This window comes from Arachis duranensis, chromosome 2 (genome assembly GCF_000817695.3).
Source record: "Arachis duranensis cultivar V14167 chromosome 2, aradu.V14167.gnm2.J7QH, whole genome shotgun sequence".
NCBI lineage: Eukaryota > Viridiplantae > Streptophyta > Magnoliopsida > Fabales > Fabaceae > Arachis > Arachis duranensis.
The window spans coordinates 6,910,936-6,925,644 of record NC_029773.3 but is presented as its reverse complement, the minus strand read 5'-3'; the positions used below and the strand labels follow the sequence as shown (position 1 = coordinate 6,925,644).

The 14,709-nt window shown below is 35.5% G+C and overlaps 1 protein-coding gene across 1 annotated transcript; it reads right to left on the bottom strand.

Moving 5' to 3' along the window:
• Positions 1 to 8,983: 8,983 nt before the first annotated feature.
• LOC107473171 (hydroquinone glucosyltransferase) lies at positions 8,984 to 10,708 on the bottom strand. Its single transcript, XM_016092720.3, has one exon. The coding sequence runs from the start codon at positions 10,609 to 10,611 to the stop codon at positions 9,145 to 9,147; it is 1,467 nt and encodes a 488-aa protein (XP_015948206.1). The 5' UTR covers positions 10,612 to 10,708; the 3' UTR covers positions 8,984 to 9,144.
• Between the last annotated feature and the right edge of the window lie 4,001 nt (positions 10,709 to 14,709).

The window sequence follows — 14,709 nt, the reverse complement described above, 5'->3', positions numbered from 1 at the left end:
CAAGGGGAGAGAGGCAGAGGCCCAGCTGAGAATCGGACAACATTTTAGTTAACATCTGGTGAAGCCTATAGAGGCTAATCTGAAGACGTCAAGGTGTTTCACAGTGACTTTGTATGATAGGGATAATTCTAAGTTCACTGTCACCGAGACCACGCCTATTGGGTCATTCTCACTTGGTAGTTACAAAGTGTCACTCAGGGCACAGACATGTGATTGCGGATATTTCCAGACACTTCATTATCTATTTTGTCATGCCTTAGCTTGTTATGCATATTCCTGTCTCACTTAGCACCCCTATGTGCATCAGGTGTATCGCCTTAGCTCGGTGTTCAGCGTGTATCAGATGGGATTCACCCCTCCGGTCCTTGAGGGTTTTTGGCTACCATATGATGGACCCGCAGTCATACCAAATCCCTCCAAGAGGCGTGCGACTGAAGGGCGTCCCAGGACCACCAGGATTCAGACTACCATGGATGAGGTTGACCCAAACAGACCCAAGAGATGTGGACTGTGCAGACAGCTAGGACACACACGTAGGACGTGTCTGCAGGCGGTGTCACCACGGGTACCAGAGTCGATGTCTAGTCATTAGTTTCATATTTGCACTTAAGTATGTTAACATTTCCTATGTAGTCAGCTTTATTGAGTTTATGCATTATACTGTCCGGCATGTTCCATTGTAGTGGCACAACGGGCTTGGGTCTAGCACGACGTCAAATCGAATGACATGATCTGCCCGGTTGTCCCAATGGTGGTGCTAAAACTGCAAGCTGTATGAGAACCACCGATCACCACCTCTGCCATCCTTTGACATCAAGAAATCAATGTCTAGTGCGGCTCGTGGTTGAGACTGTACTCCACCAAATTGCAGTAGCACCTGATCTACCTGGTGCCACTCTATGACAGCAAAATATATTAACGCTGTCACGGACCTCCATAACACCGTATGCCGAGACTCCAATATCTCTGGATGCACCACCTGAACTACATTATGAGAGCTATACAACATCCAAATGAACTGTGAATAGAAATAGTTATCAAACGTTATCATTAAATATACAGTGTTGCCAATCTAGGAGATATTTGAACTATTTAGAGTGGTTGAAATATTCACATTCCCATCCTGTAAGAGATCTATCATGAGCCTCCAACTCGCAACTCGAGGTCCCTTCTCGCTCACTATAGGGTTGTGACCTGACCACCTGCAACCCAAACACAGGTTATCACTAAATAAAACTAACACCAAATAATTGTGACAAACATAGCATTTGAATAGAATACTACCTCGAGGCCAAAGGCCATCCGAACATATCATATCCAACGGGTCTAAATCCAGAGAACCGCCAAAAGATCCATGACTGAAGCAGCTGTAATGATCTGACAAATTTCACAACGTTTCTGTTCACCACGTGGCACAGGCACTGGTATAACCATGACAAAGCAGCTGATTTCCAACTGCACCCACCCATGTCCTCAAGCCTGGCTACGTATGGTAGCCACCGAATGTGAATGCGAGTATCGGACTTGTCGCCAAATAGTTGAGTCCCCAACAGAATCATGATATAGGCCCGGGCATACCATCTAACAATGGCCTCATCGGTACCATCAGGAAGCTCTCTGAAAGTGTCCTGAAACCAACTACATCTCACTGCGAACTTGTCGATGCAGTTCACAAGAGGAAAAACACCCAGCAGCTCCTCAAACCACGCCCAAGCTGGGCAACCACCCTCAATGTATCGCTCAAAATCTGTAAGGTAGGAGTGGCAGGAGTACCCGAACCCGCGAGTACCCATCCCGGGGTCGGGGTTAGGGTGAACCCGCCCCTACCTACCATGGAGTATATATTACAAATAATAATACAAAATAAAATATATAATATACATATATAAAAACTAATAAATATTATTAAATATAAAAAATATATAAACAAATTGTGTGCAGACAGTGGAGTGTGGGTGTACGCCTCACTCTTAGATGCAATATTGAAACCCTAGCATTATTCTTCTCTTCTGCATATTCCAGAAACTAGTGAGAGGCTGAGATTGAGAGTAATAGCCAATAGAGCATCGAGCTTCTTGCCTTTCTCTTCTCCAAGTCTCCAACACCTACTCGCCGGCTGTCGTCGTTCTTGCCTTCGTCCTCCGTTCGAGAGCAGTTGAGCAGCGCTTCACCGCCAACGTCCTCTGTTCGAGTGCAGAACCAAGCCTCCGTCCTCCGTCTTCTGTCCTTCGTTGCCGTGAGTCTGTTGCCGTCGCTGTGAGTCCGTCGCCGTACCCTCCGTCCGAGAGCAACTGAGCAAAGCTTCGCCGCCATCATCCTCAGTCCGAGCGAAGAACTTACCCGACGTCCTTCGTCTTTCGTCGCCGTGAGTCTATCGTCATTGCTGTGAGTCCGTCGCCGTACCCTGTGAGTCCGCTGCGAATCACTTCTTTTTTTTTGGTAATTTTTATTTAGGGTTTACAATGTTTCCTAAATTTAATTTGAGTTACAGTTTTGTCCGAATTTTTATTTGAGCATGGATTTGTTGTTGCATGCAATTCTATTTGTATGAAAACCTGTTTAGATTAATATGAGAAAAATAGTTGAATCATGCTTATTTTGTCACTATATTTTTCTCTTGAATATTATTTATTTATTTATTTATTTTTATATATAAGATTCAATTATAAGAATAAAGATTATAGTAGAGTAAACAAAGTGATGTTCCTGTTATTCATTTCATCTATAGGCTTCGGAGAACATTGGCAACATAATCAGATTTGTGATGTGCTAATTATGCTTTTGCTTCTCCTTTCTCTTAGTTTATATGAGACTCCGAAAAGGTTGAACTTTTGTTTGTTTCACCATGCCACAATCATTTTTAAGGTCTCATTTATGATTTTGTGTGGAAGATTTCTATTTTTTGGGTACTATATTATTGAATGTACTAGAATAAATTTTTTATTTTAATTATAAAGATTCAATTATTTAGTTTAGATTATAGTAGAGTAAATTTGATTTTTAGATATACATTTTGTGGCACCAATCATGTATTAAATTGGAAAATTAAAACAAGAGAGGAAAATAATTGAAAAATGTGTTTTGTGATTTGTCAAGTTTGCAATTTGAAAAAATGTTGTCATTAGCTCAATGCTCTGAACAAATATCTTTGGAAATGTCAACAAAATCCAATAATTTTGGATTGAAATGTCATGGATATTTTGGTTTCGAAAAAATAAAGAAACACTTAACAGATGTTGAGGCTTTTTAACTGCATTCATCTATCCTTCTATTTCTCTTGAAAGTATTGTCCAATTTTTACTATGAACAAAGTGATAATTGAGTTTCTCTTTTCCTTGCCTTTGTTCCCTTGTTATGATGGATGGTGACTGAACTTAAGTGATAGTTACTGGTTCTTACCTGTAATTATGTGAGGATTGTTAAGATAAAAATTGACTAGACAGATTGTTAAAGGATTATTTTACGTAAATGTTATGTGAGTACCACCATGTAATTGCAAAATTATTAGTTTTGTATTATTATTTTATTATGCTTTATCAACCCCTTTTCTTAATGGAATGTATTGAACTTAGATTCGAAGAAATATTTGTGCCCAAGTCTAACACTTTACATTCACATGTGTATATGCTTTTAATTGAACATCTTTATTCTTTTTACGTCAAAGTGAAATGTGCAAGAAAACAACTACTAAGCCCTTAGTAACTTTAATTTTATTGATATAGGTGTTTTCAAATTACTTCATACCTAGTAATGCTAGAGAATACACACAAAACAATAGTGTTGCTCTTAATGATAATGAAATTGAAGTTCAAAGTAATGCTAATCCAACTTCAAAAATTCTACAAGCAACGGATAATGTCTCAACTCCAAAATGATCAACTCCTAATGAAGGTGACAATAAGACTCATGTTAAGAGTGCTTATTGGGAGTATTTTGATCGTTTGAAAGTTGAAGGTGAATGGAAGGTGAAATGCAAGTTTAGCAAGAGTGTGCTTAATGCGAATCTGAGGAATAATACCAAGTCATTGAGGAACCATGTGGATCGATATTGTAAGAGAATAAAAGTGGCCAACTCTAGGCAATCATCAATTGTTGAATTATTGTCAAAACAATCACAAAAGCAAAAAGTGAATGAAGATGGCTTTGTGTTTGATCCTTCATTTACAAGAAAATGTGTCGCTGAAATGATTGTTTTGCATGAGTATCCTATGAGTTGTGTGGACCACCATGGATTGAGGCGAGCTTTTGCTTCAATGCAACCAACATTTAAAATGTCTAGTCGAAACACTGTCAGAAAAGACATCTTGAAGATGTATGGGGACGAGAAGCGAAAGTTAACTCTTCAACTAGATGAAAATAATAGCAGAGTTGCAATAACTAGCGATATGTGGACTTCCAACTAAGAAAAATGGTACATGGTTGTCACGACTCACTATATTGATAGTTCGTAGAAGTTGCATATGTGCCTATTGAGGTACTTTAAAAATTTTATAAACTTTTATACATTGTGTTGTTTTCATATGTTGAGTTTCGTTAATCTAAAAATGCATGCATGTTTGTTAATCTTTTCAGCTTTTGTTATGTTCCTTGTCCACATACAAGTGAAGTTCTCACTGAAACGTTGATGAAAATATTGTTAGAATGGAACATTGATAGAAAATTGTCCACTCTTACATTGGCTAACTGCTACTAATGATGCTATGATAGATGGATTGTTGGGGCGTTTAGATTCTTCATTCTTGATGTTGGAGGGTAAATCGTTACATATGCGTTATTGTGCTTATATATTGAATTTGATTGTGAATGATGGCTTAAGTATTGTTAAGGAAAGTATAGAAAAGATTCGTAGTAGTGTATTGTATTGAACTGCAACACAGAAAACGAACGAAACTTTTGTGAGTTGGTGTACTAAAACAGCGATCTCATTTACTAGGAAATTAGTTCTTGATTGCCCGACTAGATGGAACTCAACTTATTTGATGTTAGAAACTGCTTTATTGTATAAAGCTGACTTTCCTAGGTTAAGGCAGAAGGAACTCCAATATAAAAATGTGGCAAGTAATGAGGAGTGAAAACTTGCGAAGAAAATATGTGATAGATTAAAGTTGTTTTATGATGTTACTCAACTATTTTCTGGGTCTAAATTTCTGACTGCTAATCTTTATTTTACTCTGGTTTGTAAAATAAAAGTGTCATTGGATGAATGAGTAATTTCTACTAATTCGTTAATTGCAAATATGGCATCTAACATGAAGAAGAAATTTGAAAAGTATTAGGATGAAATTCATGGAATTATGGGTCTTGCTGCTGTTTTAGACCCTAGGTACAAGATGGTTGGGGTTGAGTTTCAATTTAAAAAAATGTATCCAGATCCAACAGAATGCTCCAAGCAAGTTGATAGAATTCATCAGTTGTGTAATGAGTTGGTTAATGAATACACTCAAAAAATGAGTTTTGATGTATCACATGTCGGTGTTGGTGTTGGTACAAAAGAAGTTGATGAAAGGGGAAATGCAAATCTATTTGAGGGTGATGATTATATGGTGTATCTTAAAAGAAGAAATATGACAAGGAGTTCATATGTGAATATTGAGTTTAATCATTATCTTGAGGAGGAAATTCATCCTCCAAATGATCCTAACTTTAATGTTTCGAAATGGTGGAAGAACAATCGGATGAAATTTAAAGTTCCTGCAAAAATAGCTAAGGATATATATGCTATTCCGGTGTCCACTGTTACCTTTGAATCTGCTTTTAGTACAAGTGGTCGTGTAATTTCTCCTCATCGCGTAAAGCTCAAACAAGACATAATTGAAGCCTTGATGTGTGGCTAAAGTTGGTTGTGGGCACCTTTAGGAAGTAAAAGTGATATATTGTTTAATCTTTATTTATGTTAATTTTTTACATAGTACCAATTAATTTGTTAATTGTTATCTCTTTTGATTTTTATGTTTAAATCTTGATTTGCAAACTTTTAATGATGATGAAGATGTTAAAATTGATCAAGAATAAGGATTAAAGACTCCTTTATATCTAATATTGTAATTTCTTTATTATGGTGTTAAATTTGTAGTGATCTAACACTAGCTTTTTTTTTAAAATTTCAAGTTATTTGAGCTAATGACATTGTATAAATTTTATATTTGTATTTTAATTTATCTATGAATTTTAAGTTTTTGTCTTAATTTACATAGGCGAGTAGGGGTGGGACGGGTTCGGGTACTACAGTTTATTACCCGCGGGTAGTGATGGGGCGGGTAGTACATGAGTAACAGGACGGCGGTGCGGGATCGGGTAGGAAAAAATCCGCCCCTACCGGCACCACTGCCACCCCTGTTGTCAGGCAACCACTGACATAATGTCCATCGATCGGTAGCCCTAACTGGTACGTCACATCCTGCAGTGTAATCGTACACTACTTCTCAAACGACATATGAAACGTGTGCGTCTTTGGACGCCATCGCTCGACGAATGCACTAACCAGCGGCTCATCCAACCTAAACCAAGTCTCGTTCAGCCTCGCAATATGGTATAAACTGGTCATCTGCGAGTACGGAATAACCCTCTTGTCTAGGCGCACACCCTGCTGTCGTCGCATGCTCGTGATACATCGGTGGGGCTGCATACAGAACGTAGCAAATTGTCTCTCAGCTCAAAACATATTTATATAACATTATCAACTATGCATATCTTAATCCAAAGAATACAACGTGTATGCAATCAAATATGTTACGCGTTCAAATACAAAATAACATCATATATGCATCAAACTAGGCCTAATAAAAAAAATTAGCTAAAGTATTAACATAAAAATTTATTTCAATGACTATGTTTCATGTTAACAAAAAAATCTTACTCTAAATAAGTTTCACCCCATTATCTTTACTACTCAGACTCTTCTACTTATTTGTAATCACTATCCAAATTAAAAATAAAAATTGCTCCATCGAACCTCTAGAAACTAATAAATCAATAATATAACCAATCTATCTAACTTAACAATTGTAAATAATGACTAGCGTTATAAAAAACAAAAATAAAAATATAAAAGTAACACATTAAATCCTATTTTCAAAAGAAAAGTGCGCACTAACCTCTTCATTGATGACACCAACTATATGGGCGACTCCATCCAAACAATAAAGCCGGTACTGGTTATCCCCCATCAGCAGAATATGATGTTGAACACTTTTTTGAAGAGTTTTCTCTGGGATTATTTTGATAACGTAGGGGTTTAAAATTGTAATTCGAATTAACTCAATTCGGACTCTATATTTATAGGAAAAGTATTAGTAATTCAAATGAGTCCAATTCGAATTACCTTGGGCTGCTCATTGGTGGTAATTCGACTCAATCTGCTTTGAACTATACCAAGGATAAATCGAAATAGCCTATTTCGAATTACCAAAGCTATGGGTAATTCGAATTGGTGTGATTCGAATTAGTGGGGATCGCGTGCATACATAATTCGAATCCATGTAATTCAATTTACTAGGCCATTTCATGAATGCATAAATCAACTAGGTTAGATTCGATTTGCATCTTTTTATAGTAATTTGAATTGGCCTAATTTAAATTAGTGTTGGAATAGATAATTCGAATGAGACTCATTTAATTTATATAAAAATATCTTTTTAGGAGATTCATGTAACATTTTTTTTGAGTGAATTGTATAATTTTAAACCCCATTTAATTTAAATATGCATTTTATCCTATTTTTTACCACTCTTTTGAGTATCAATGTTTTCATTAACAATAATGGAACATAAACCCAAAAAACAATAAAATTTTATATTTTGATTATAAATATAAACCCTAATAATACCCATTTAAAATAATGGTTTATTCTCGTTATACATATAGTAGTATAAATATAAATATATTATTGAATTGACGATATGCTATTTGTATAGTAAATAATTTGAAGTCCATTTATATATCAATCCTACTATTATTAGATTAAATAATAGATTATATTTATCCTTTATTCATCTTTTTTTGTTTTACTATTGATATTAAAAAATTATGTAAGTGGTGGACACCACTTTTGATATGAAATAATAAATAATATTTTTTTTATATTTATCATGAATGATGATAAGAGAAGGGTAAATATGGCCGTAAGTTGTTGAGCACGTACAGCCACCCAACATTTTATATCCTCATCATGCGCATAACAACATATACATATGGCCATGCTAATGATGCTATTCTTATCAAAATGAAAGCTTTTGTCGCTCACTGTTATATGTTGAAGCCTCTATAGACGTGGCCGTGCGTGGCCACTATCTCTCTGATGCGACACCAAATGATGGAGGAAGTAAATATTAGTACTAATAATTATTAGTTAATTACACAACATAATATATATATTACTTTGATTAGTAATTGTGACTCTGATGAAATAATTTGATTGATTAGGGAAGGATAACAACATTGACTTTGATCCCCGAAAGCTTTATTGTGATATTCTATAAGTATTGAGAGTTCACATTCAATAGTGTTTGAAAAGTCTAAAATATTCTAAAATTATTATATTTTATATGTTTTAATTATTATTGAAATAATTGAATAATATTATTAGATATAATAAAAAGTATATAATTATAAATATTGTATATTAGAAGGATTTCACTTTTGTTCTCATATAGTGATATAAATAAGAAGGTAAATGATAGATCTCAGATTTGATCACTATAAATTATCTTAACAAGGTTATGATGATCCCCACCAATTATTCTAATAAGATAGGGTTAATTTGGGTTATTATCTCTCAAATATTACTCATTGTATAATTAAATTTCACCAATTTTCAAAGTTTTTTTTATCTATAATAATTAACAAAAGTTCGAGTTAATTTCATGTGAAGTTAATAGTAAAAAGTCGATAGATAATTTGATAAGTTTGATTAAATTATTATCTAACGACTCTCAACTATCAATTTCAAATCAAGTACACACGCATAATTGTAATATTATTTTTATTTAAAGAACAAAAAAAACTCATTCCTAATAACTTAGCTATTTGACTCAACATTGATAATAAACAAAGAACAAACATTATATCAATAAGCTTTATTTGTTACCACATCTGATGAAGCAACTATTTTTTGTCAACATGCATGAAACTTTGGCACTTGAACAGTTAAAGGTTCTTGTTCAGCAATTCATGTGCAAGACTAGAGAGTGCCTTGGTAGAAGAGCCATTTTCAGTGAGTGCAGCAGCAGCAGCATAACTCAACTCTTGAGTCCTCTTTCTCATTTCCAACCCTTCTTCATTACCGTGGTCCATGATTCTCTTCACAACTTTGGCAATTTCTTCTCTGTTCTCAACCCCATCCTCTTCACCCTGTGGCCTCACTGCAACTCTGAGCACATCCGTGAGCAGAATCGCATTCATTCTCTGCTCAGCAAACAATGGCCATGCAATCATGGGAACACCATGAACAATGCTCTCAAGCGTTGAGTTCCAACCACAATGACTCAAGAACCCACCAGTGGAGCCATGAGCAAGGATCTCAATTTGTGGTGCCCATGATGGAACCACTAGGCCTTGTTCTTTCGTTCTCTCCACAAAACCCGGTGGCAAGTATTGAATTGGATCCTCCTTTTGTCCAATAACATAACCGGAATTTGGAATCTTGTTTGGAACTCTCACCACCCACAAGAATTTGTGTCCACTCAATTCCAATCCAAATGCTATTTCATTTACTTGCTCCTGAGAGAGTGTTCCACCACTCCCGAAACATATATACAACACAGATTTTGATGGCTGATGGTTCAACCATGCAATACATTCATCAATCTTCTCATCTTGGTTTTGATTAGGTTGAGCAACGATGGGTCCAACCGCATAAACAGAACGAGAAGAAGAACCGTTGTGTAAAGCTCTCATGGCCTCTGGTTCCAAATCATTGAAGGTATTCACTATGATTCCATCAACCAAGGAGGCTTTCTGGCATACACTGAGAAATAGTGTGTAGATTTCACCTGATCGACGAAACAGAACCGGATCTGGAAGATCCTTCACCTTGAAAGATGCATAATCACAACCAGGAACATCCATCGTTCGTTCTAAGTCAAGAAACTCGGGTTGGAATTCGAATTCGGAGGAGAAGCTTTCATCAAACTTTGGAAAGGAAAGAGTAAAGGACAGTGTTGCAGCGCCAGAGGCAAATGCAAGGTAGGAAGAGATGTTCAACTCTTTAGCAAGATGAAGTGCTTCGAGGGAGAACACGTCAAGAACTAAAGCAACAAGGTTAGTTCGAGAAGTCAATGAAGCTAATGCGTCTTTGAGAGAGGGGAGAGTGTGGCGAACGGTGAGGACCATCTGGGGAACGGGGTGGTCGGTCTGAATATGAAGGTCTTGAACGTTGACCGGAGGGAGAAAAGTGAAGTCAATGTTTGAAGGGAGATTGTTGATGATGGCGATGGTGGAAGGAGAAGGAGGACCAAGAGTGGGAATAAGGAAGGTGACATGGAAATCATCTCTGTGATGAAGAAGAAAACGCTTTGCAAACTCAAGAAGTGGTATGAGATGGCCATGTCCTGGGCATGGAACCATAGCAATGCATGTTTTCTTCTTCATCTCCATCTCCAACTCCATATTCATCGAACTTGCATTTATAAACGCCGCACATATAAATTATAAGAAGCGGTTGTGATTTGTCCGGGTGTTACACAAGTTCAGGCGTCAGGATCATAGGTAAAATATGAAAGTCAGAGTTAAAATAGAGAAAATGTTTATTATTTTTTGATATTATTTAATTATTAATTTAATTTTTTTAGTCATTTTATTGAGATTAAAAGTGAGGAGGAATTATGAATTCATTACTAGTATTTNAAAATTATATCTAAGAGCCTTTTTGTAGAAGGTTTAAAACAAAGCGTATGCAGAACAATGCGTCACTTATGTAAACATTAACGTAACGAACTAGGTGATGCATGAGCATCTTTCTTATTTTTTCCTAATGAATTTGCATTTGAATTGTTAAGTTTAATCAAGATTTAAATACTTTTTAGCTACTATGAATACTATTTTGAGTTGTGTGCAATTTTGTTTATTTCAGGTAGCGTTCGGATGGATTTGACGGTGTTTTATAGAAGAAGAGGAAGAAAGTGGATGATGATGCAACCCTGACCTCCCTGCATTCTAACGGATATAGCTTGAGTTTCAGAGGTTCAATTGATGTGATTCCAGTGATATTGGAAAGTTAACTTCAAGAGTTTTTCAACGATATATAATAGTGTACACTTCCCTCCCATTTGATACGGTCAAGGTGACACCTAACTTGGAATTTCTCAAGTTAGGCGCTAGAACCACAAATTTTTCAAAAGCTTGCTGCTAAGGCAATGCCTAACTTGTAATTTTTCAAGTTAGGCGCCAGAAAGGACTCTGAGACTAAGTTAGGCGCCACATTCTTCAAGTTAGGAGCCAGGAGGGAAACAAAGGAGAAGTTAGGCGCCAGGATAGATTTTTGCACTAAGTTAGGCACCATATAAAGGGAAGCAATGTCGAATTCATTCGGCCATCGCGAAGTCTAACTTCACAGGCACCAGCCTAAGAAAACCAAGTGGTCCCAGCGCCAATTGAAGCAAGCAACAAAGATATTATTTAATTTTGATTGAAAGTTAATTTTAATTATAAATAGAAAAATATATTATTTAGTTTTAGAAAATATATTTTACGTTAATTAGGATTAGATATAAAAGAAAAAAGAATCAGCCCTTCGGGCTCTACTCTTCTCTTCTACCTCATTCTGTAATTTATAGTTTTTCAGAACCCTAATTTTCTCTCTGAACCATGAGCAACTAAACGTCCACTGTTAAGCTTAGAAGCTCTGTTTATTCTATGGATTAATGCTATTACTGTTTTATTTTAATTCATGTATTGATTTCAATTTCAAGAATTGTTTTCGATCTTTATCTTATGAATCTGGGTGGAACGGAAGTATGACCCTTGTTCTAATTGAGTTCTTATAAAACTTGGAAAAGCTCTTTGCTTGAACAACAACTTGAAAATAATTTCTCCAAAATTTCTAATTATCTGGACTTAACGGGATATGTGACATATAATCTTCTTATATTTGGGTAATTAGGATTTCTGTAGCATATAAACTAGAATTGAACTTAACCCTCTAATTGAAATCAAGTGACCAAGAAATTGGCGGTTGATGAAAGTTAGAGAAGACTAAAAATGTCTAAGGAATTAGGGTTTAGTCACATATATTTTGTCATGAATTGAATCTTGCATGATTAAAATAGTTGGTAGAAAAAGTTAATTCGGAAAATAAATATCTCTGAAATCTTAACTGTTTTCTCCATATATATTTCACCTCAATTTACTGCTTGCTTTCTAATCTTCTGAATTTACTGTTTGATGTAATTGAACTCTCAACAATCTTTTCAGTTTGTCTAACTAAGTAAATCACTTAACCATTGTTGCTTAGTCCATCAATCCTAGTGAGATCGACCCTCATTCACTTGAGGTACTACTTGGTACGACCCGGTGCACTTGCCGATTAGTTTGTGGGTTATAAATTCCGCACCAGTAGGATAAGAGAGTTTAAGATATAGATAACAAGGCTCCCGACCCGGCTCGCGAAGTTAAAATTGGACAGAGCATATAAACATATATACACAAATACATGAGAATCTCAAAATGACCCAAAGCAGGAAAAACAACAACCTATTTCTCAGAGTCAACCTCTAAGAGGGACAAACATAAAATACAAGGTGGAGATTCTATATACGTATATAACCATAAACAAAATACGTCCCTGAGTTCCAAGAGTTCTTCGCTTCATCACAGACTCTAGAACTAGTGGAATAACCACTACTACGGCTACTACCCAGGTGGGTGTTTAAAAGCTCAACTTGGAGCAAGTGTAATAATTCACTGCTGCTGCTACTACCCATGTGTCACAAACATTGACCTGGAGCTAACGGGACAAACCACAATCCTTGCTATTGCCAGGCATCTCATTCAAGAATTCATTCAATCTCAAGTAAATCATTAATTTTAATTCATCAATATTTCATCATCAATCATTCTCATATATCATATTCACTCGAAATTCTATAATTAACTCAGTTTTCATAATTCTCCTTTCTCATCTCATACCCGGAGCAAGTGAACAACGCCACTGCCTACTACCTAGGGGTCACATATCACATTCATTTACAAACCATCATCATTTCTCCCATTCTGTTCATCAATAATTCAAACTCAAAACACCATTCATTATTTTCTAAATAAAACAAACTCAAAACGTAATCCTTTTCTTAATAACTTGATCAAAATCAAATTATAAAATCCTTAAAAATCCAAATATTTTTAAATGATCACTCCAAATGAAGCCTCCTATTTTCATAGAATTTTTGACAGTATCTCTTCTAAAACTTTGACTTTTGCCATCCTTTAAGGGTCCCAACCACCAAACTAAACACATCTCAGTCATTTAAATCATCCCTAATATCAAACTATTTCAAAATCAAACAAATTCCAATATTAAATTTTTTAAAAAAAAAACAACCAACTCCATTAGTAAACTGTTTATAAAACCAAATGACGCATCTCTCAACCAATCAATTCAATTTCACAAACCCACCAGCAATATTTAACATATCAACAATCATCATTATTTTATATTCATTAAAGTCATAATTCAACACATACAAATTCATTCCTATCTTAAGGTCTTCTAGCCTAAGTTTTCACGTGATATTAAACATTAACTACGAGAAACCAAAATCATACCTTGGTCGATTCCTCCCTAATGTCAAAGCACCTCAATTATCTTCGTTCCTCCAGTGTCCAAAGCCCCAAATCCTCACCGAACAAAAATTCAACCTCCACGGTTTGCTTTCTAATCACCGATATCATCGAATTTGTCTCCAAAACATATATCTCACTCTAATTCCAGATAAATACTACAAAAATCAAACTAGGGTTCAAAATTATTAATGTTCTGCAAGATTTAAAGGTTCCTCACCTTAGCGACAGAGATTTGGACAACAAGCCCATAAAGTTAATTTGATCATAAACACCAAAATCACATAATTTTCAAAAATCAAAACCTCGAAATCATGAAACTAAAAGGGAAAGAATTGGGCATGAAAACTTAAGTTTCTTACAAATTTTTTGGATGAGTTTTGTAGAGAATTCTGAGACGAATGCGTGATCGTTGACGGCTCGTCAATCGGAGCTTCGGATTGAAAGTTACAAGAATTTAAATTTTGGAGTGATTTGGGAATTAGGTTATCACCTCAATCTCTCTTCCAACGTTGCCCCTTCATGTTTGACATGAAAATAAGCCTGAATGCCTCAAGGTTAGTCTTATATATATTGGGGCTTGAGCCCAATATGGACCTAGTCCAATCGATTCGGCCCGTTGGCCCAATTTTGAGCCAAAAATTTTAAAATTAGTGTTAAAATTCTTATTTTAATTTTCTCTATCTCATTAAACTATAAAATTTTATTTTCTAATTTCTTAGATTAATAATTAATTTATTGGATAATCATTTACTAATTTTTCGGGTTTTACATCCTACCCCCTAATAGAAATTTTCGTCCTCGAAAATTCGCTCTCAAATCTTCACATACACTCCCTCAGATTCAACTGACCTCGTATTATTGATTCTATTATTCACCGATATCAATTCAAAACTAGTTCATATTCTCCATCTTTATGTACAAGATCATAAACTT